Source organism: Ochotona curzoniae, unplaced genomic scaffold (assembly GCF_017591425.1).
Source record: "Ochotona curzoniae isolate NIBS_2020 unplaced genomic scaffold, NIBS_Ocur_1.0 scaffold_3208, whole genome shotgun sequence".
Classification (NCBI taxonomy): Eukaryota; Metazoa; Chordata; class Mammalia; order Lagomorpha; family Ochotonidae; genus Ochotona; species Ochotona curzoniae.
Genome location: NW_024467106.1, coordinates 11,085,539 through 11,091,538, shown reverse-complemented (window position 1 = coordinate 11,091,538; position 6,000 = coordinate 11,085,539). Strand labels below are relative to the sequence as shown.

The 6,000-nt window shown below is 56.7% G+C and overlaps 1 protein-coding gene across 1 annotated transcript in view; it reads right to left on the bottom strand.

Annotated features, from left to right (window-relative positions):
• Positions 1–485: 485 nt before the first annotated feature.
• Positions 486–6,000, bottom strand: part of CDK5RAP2 (CDK5 regulatory subunit associated protein 2) — a 173,868-nt gene continuing 168,353 nt past the window's right edge. Inside the window, exons 36-38 of the mRNA XM_040963828.1 lie at positions 2,868–2,994; positions 1,005–1,051; positions 486–803 (exon numbers count right to left, since the gene is read on the bottom strand). Coding sequence (XP_040819762.1) covers positions 747–803; positions 1,005–1,051; positions 2,868–2,994 — 231 coding nt within the window. The 3' untranslated portion in view covers positions 486–746. The remainder of the gene's footprint in view (positions 804–1,004; positions 1,052–2,867; positions 2,995–6,000) is intronic.

Here is a 6,000-nt window from a genome sequence, read left to right as displayed (position 1 = left end):
GTGGGCTGGCACCCATCTGCTGGGCTGGCCCCTCTCCATGCACCTGCAGCAGGCATGGGGCTGAGACGGAGGGAGCAGAGCCAGGCATGGGAGCGCGGGTCAGAGGCTGGCTGGGGAGTCCCCAGCTGCCCCCTCCTCCCAGGAGTGCTTCACCTGCAAACAGGACTCAGCCCTGGAATGAGGGTGAGGACCAAGGTAAAGGGTAATTAACACAGAGGCATGCTCCCCTCCTCTCTCGCCACCCCGCACTCCTGCAACAAAGCAGACAGCTGCATGAGGGGGTCATGACTGCCATCAAAGCTATTACAAATGCCAAGCACCTACTCGGGGGCTGTATCACAGGCATGGCACTTCCTCGGAGGGCACCAATGAGCAGTACCAGGCTGCACTGCCATGTCTGTTCCTGCCACACAGACTGGGCTCAAGGCCATGCAATTCCCAAGAGCCTGGATCAGTCCTGAGAGTTTAGGACCTGTGCTTCAGCATCCAGGAAGGCCGTGTGGCTCACCGGTGAGATCAGCCCCGACTCCAGGTCCTTGCCCTACCTCCCAGAAAGCTCAGTGCTGGCTGAAGGGCCCCGGACAGGGCAGCCTCCGGATGGACAGACACATTAAGGGAGCGGGTGCACTTTCTTTGGCCAAGCACACTTGTTTGGGTCCTGGAGAAGGTAAGGGTGTCACACTCGCAAGAACGACGCGTGTGAGCTCGCTGGAAACCACAGCTTTATTGGCAGCTGAACGTGTTCCTCAGGAGCCTGGTCGGCTGGGACTCGATGTTCCTGGGTGAGCACTCCCCGGCCTAAGCTGGGGAAAGACCGAGAAGAGAAGAGATTTTCAGACCCATGGAAGCAAGGAAAAGGCAAGACCACCACTGCACCGATATGCTTCCGGGTCCCCTGCTGCAATGGCAGTTGACATGGTCATGCTGGACCCAGCGTTGAGGAGTTACCCGCCGCCCCTCACTGCCATCCAGGGGTGCAGGAAGCAATCTCCAAGGGACATTACCTCCAGGTTTCCTCTGGCCTTCCGCAGGACTTTGTGGGTCACGACCACTGAGGAGAAAGCAGAGGACGGGAAGATCAAAGGCACAGCCGAACAGGAGGGCGGCACCAAAGCCAAGTGCAGGGTAGTAAGCTGCCCCACCCCCACCGCCCCAGCTTGGGGTGCTGGCTCACAGCAGAGGCATGGGCGGCTTTAAGGATGCTTTTATTTCCTGCCTCACACACAGTTCCATCTGGAGGTGACAAAGTCTATTTGCAGTGTGTGACATCGAGGGAAGGGACAGAGAGGACTGCTGCCTCCCCGTGTCCCGCACCCTCATTCTGTCCCAGCCCGTGCTGTGGGGTCGGGCAGAGGTTGCGCTCTGGGGAGTCCTGGCCCCCGACACAGCGGCCTGTCTATGTCTTCCTGGGCACAAGACCAAAAGCTCTCCTGAGATTTACCAAGGGGCCTGTGACCCAGATAAGATGAGCATCATGGCAGTGGAGGTTAAAAATAACTTTCAAAAAGGACAGAATGATCTACAGAACACATTCCCCATGTAAGAGAACTAAAGGGCACTTGGCCCAAGTCTGAAGGGGGCCGTTATATCTGAGCAGCGCCGGCCAGGTTCCCAGGGGCAGGGAGGCCCATGCTGCTGGCCGTGTCTGAGAAACTCACACAGGACTACTGCAGGTGTGGGTTCTCAGCCGCCCCCAGGAACCTTCTGGCTCCCTGACGCTGCCAGGGTTGGCCTGCAGAGAGTGGAAGCTAGCTCACGGGGCAGCAGGGCACGTGCCAGACTGCAGTGACACACAGCTGAGCTGCCAGACCTCAGGGCGGGGCGTCCAGGGTTTGAGATGGACAAGGCTCTGGGCCATGGTGGGTCAAGGCCAAGTGGACCTCCAGGGGTGAGATCTCTGGGAACCCACTCCTCTGCGAGGTCCTGTCCTCCACAGGCCAGCCCTGCCAGCATTACGGAGCCACAAGGTTTCCAGGGGAGGCTGAGGAGGACCGACAGCTGGCAACACTCCCCTCTGTGTGCTTCTCAGAAGTGCCTGGTGATGCTGGCCTTTGAGGCAAGAGCCATGCACAGCAGGCTGACTCCCCTCCCCCAGAGAGGAGGGCACTGTGGCTGGCATCTCTCCTAAACAGCAAAATCTGTGTACAGACATGGGAAGGCTGGCCAGGGCTGCACCGTCAGGGCCTCCAGTGGAAATAGTTCTCTAAACACACCCGGTGGGTGAGGTAGGATTTAACCCCGCCTGCAGGGCCTGAGCCCTCCAGCCGCATCTCGTTCTGCAGATAGCATTTCTTGCCCCCAGCCTGCCCTGGGCCCTCAGCACCCTGGCCGATGGTGTGCCCCGCCTCCTCCTCATGGGGCATCCATTCCAGGGAGACTTTTGCTCTCAGAGGTGACGGGAAGATTCTCTGCCCCATGCCTGCCACCTGAGGTCTTGTACAATCCAGTGCCCCTGGTCCCCCACCCCCGTTACCCCAGCATCTCCCTCACCGCTTCCTCCACACGGGTAGGAAGTTTTTCGCATGCACAGCCTTCTGCTTGACCTCTGTGCTCTGCCCACACTGCTCCCAGCCAGGACTGCAGCGCCCTTCCCATGTGACCATATCCGCTCCTTGCTTCATGCCACACTCAAGTATCACCATGTCCACACACCCACCTCCCGGGGCAAGGCAGCCCCAACCCCACCCCATTCCCACTTCCATGCCTTCCCAGTATCCCTCGTGTGTGCCCTCAGCACCATGCCACAGTCTGTTTCCCTGGTGGGACGAGAGCCCGTCTACAGAGCTGTGTGCCATGAGCAGGCTGCCACGTGCAGGGGCGGGTTGCCCAGGTGAGACGCATCCCGGCCCAGGGCACGTGCTGCTTACACTGATCGAAGATGACTTTCTCCTGGTGCTTGCTCTGCTGCAGAAGCCTCACAGTGCTTTGCAACTTTTTCTCTTGTTCAAACAACTTCTTGTGTAGCTTGGTGATCTCAGCCTTCGTTTCTGTAACCTAAAAAGGAGAGAACGTAAGGCCCAGCCAGGGTGGGTGAGGGGCGGCCTAGGAGGAGGATGAGAAGGGTGGCTGGACAGGCCGCACCGGGAGAAGGTGGCTCCCTCCTCAGCCAGCCGTCCAGCAGTGACACACAGATCCACCATGGTTGCCGGGAGCCTATGACACTCGGAAGGCACATTCCTGTGTCCCACAACGCCCACTGCTACAGCCCCCTAATAAAACGACCCCTCACTTCCCTGGGCGTGACTTCCCTGGCCCGCTGTCTGTACCGGATCAGTGACCCTCACCAGGGAACACTCCCAATAAAGCTTATTCTAAGCTCAACTCTATTCTGTGTGGATTTCTGGTTCTGAACATGAACTCCAACCTTACTGAGAAGAATCAGAAAACTGAACCCCAACTGCCAGAGTCCCATCACAAAGGAAGGATTACAAAACCACACAGAGACGCACGCAGATACCAAGGTAACCACGAGAGGCTTTTCTGTGCCAACTGGACTGGCAAAGTTGCACAAACCCCTCCCCTGGCTGCTGGGGAGACTGTCACCTTCACTGTCCCAGCCAGAGTGCCCCAACTGCAGAAGGCCCTGAACCGCCGGCTGAGCAATTCAGGCATGTCCCCCCAGGACTGGCAGACAATACAAGCACACAAGGGGACTGTACAGACGCTGTGTCAGCGTCGCTCGTGGCAGGGAAAAACAACCAGCCTGATTTGTTTCCATATGGGCTTGGGAAACGATCTGTGGTGCCTACATGCAGTGGCGTAATTGCGCAGCCATTAAGGGTGATGCGGCAGTGCTCCTGTTTACCGACATCAAAGGCGGTTGTGACCAGTGACAGGAGGAGCCTGCTGTGACACGTGCTGTGTGCAAGACGTCCCTGCCTCGCAGATCTGAACACACACCCCGGCACTCACGAGGGCACACTCCGAGACGAAGCCCAATGCCAACAGCGGGCCTTGCAAGAGATGAGACTTGCAGTTGTTTTGAACTTGAAAAGCATAATGGTCATTTTGGAAGTCATGTTTAAATTTTAAAAAGATAAAGAGGTGGCCATTTGGCACCGAGGCGAATCCGGTGCCCGAGACACCTCTGTCCTGTGTCGGAGAGCCCTGGTTCACTGCTCATCACCGCTTGCAACTCTGTCGTCCCGCTGACGTGCACTGTGGAGGCAGCAGGCGATGGCGCAGGTGCTTGAATCCCTGTGTCACTTATCCAACACGCCTACACAGCCCCGGCTGCTGGCTTCAGCCTGGCCCAGGCCCGACTGGTGTGGACATCTGGAGAGCAAATCCTAATATTTGGGTGGGGATCGGATTGGGAAATTCTTTCTCCCTGTTTTTCAAAGCAATTAATAAACTTTTAGAGACCAAAAAATGGTGATATAAAAATCTGATTAGGGCAGTAGAGCCAATTAGGGGAAACTAGCGTGACTCTACAGAGCAGAATATGGTTGGGTCTGCCCCTTGGAAAGGCATACATACACACGGGGTTGTGTGTCCCTTACCCAGGCCCCACTCTGCCACGCCCTCCATCTCATTCAAATGCCCTGGCACCTGCTCTGCTCAGCGACACGGAGGCACCTCCACCTCCAAGAGGACAGTTATTGAGTTGGCAGCTTATTAACAAGACTCATTTCACTTTGTTCCCAAGCTTGGAAACGGTAGTCGGATTTACAATCAAATCACACAAATGAACTACACGTCGAGCAAACCTGTAAAATACATGTAGGAAAAGTGAGAACCAGATGTGCAAAAACTAAGCCATGCCCCAGGAAAGACCTGATACAAGTGAGTCATGACACAAGTCTGGCCAGTCAGGTGCGCAGGAGACAATGGGGAGGGCGTGAGAGGAACGGCATCTGGAAGAATCCTTTGTTCAAAAGGCTTCGCAACTCTCCCTCCACCCTAAGGAAAGAGAAACTGCAGCCGACAGGCATGCACTGTAGATGTCGTCCATGAAAGCAGGGACGACGTGGAGCTCCGACCCACAGACCCATGGACCAAGACAGGCCCTGCCTGTGTCCTGGGAGCAGCAGGCCGAGGAGCGTAGACCGGCTTCATGTTCTACCCGGATGTTCCTGTGTCGCCTTCATCTGCCTTTCAGATTAACCCATCATGTCTGGCTCTCTGCGAGCCCCACACTGACTCATCCTCTTCCTCAGGCTGCGAGCCCACAGGATTTGGGGCTCCCTATGACACATATTCCAGGACAGTCACTCCAGGGTCGGAGTCCTAATACCACGGCTGTAAGATGGGAGCAGCGCTGCCCAATCCCCTGCCATGAGGCAGTAGGGCGAGCCTCACTCCACACTCTGCCTGGCTAATCCTGGCCTCTTCCTACAGTCAGCTCAGATGTCACCTCTTCTGTCCCCAGGATTCCAGGCTGGCCACTGCTCCACCAGGCACCCAAGGGCACTTGAGGTCTCCCAGTCACTGCCCATGTGCCATGGACCATAGGAGCTGGTTATTTCCTGGATGCTCCGCCTTCCAACTACAATTTCATCTCTTCCCTCAATTCTCCTGTGCCTGGTGCAGAGGCACCACGGCGTGCTGCTGGCCAACTGGTGGGTTAACATTCATGGGCGCTCACCTAACACCCTGCACACAGCCTACCCAGCACTCATAAGGAACTTCTCACGTGAACTTGTCTAGTGTTCCACTGGATTCAAGCACTATACTCACAGAATAAGGACACCTGGGCAAGAAACAGGAACGGGCCAGCATTGTGACACAGTGGGTTAAGCTGCCACCCATGACACCAACATCCCCTATGGGTTCTGGCTGCTCCACTTTCAGTCCATCTCCCTGCTATTGCACATGGGAAAGCAGAGGAAGGTGGCCCAAGTTCTTGGGCTCCTGGCAGCCATGCAGGAAGTCAGGATGAAGGTCCGGCTCCTGGCTCTGCCCAGGCCCAGTCCTGGCTATGACAGCCATTTGGGAAAGGAAACGGTGAAGAGAAGATCTGTCTGTCTCTCCCTCTCTCTGGCAACTTTGCCTTCCAAA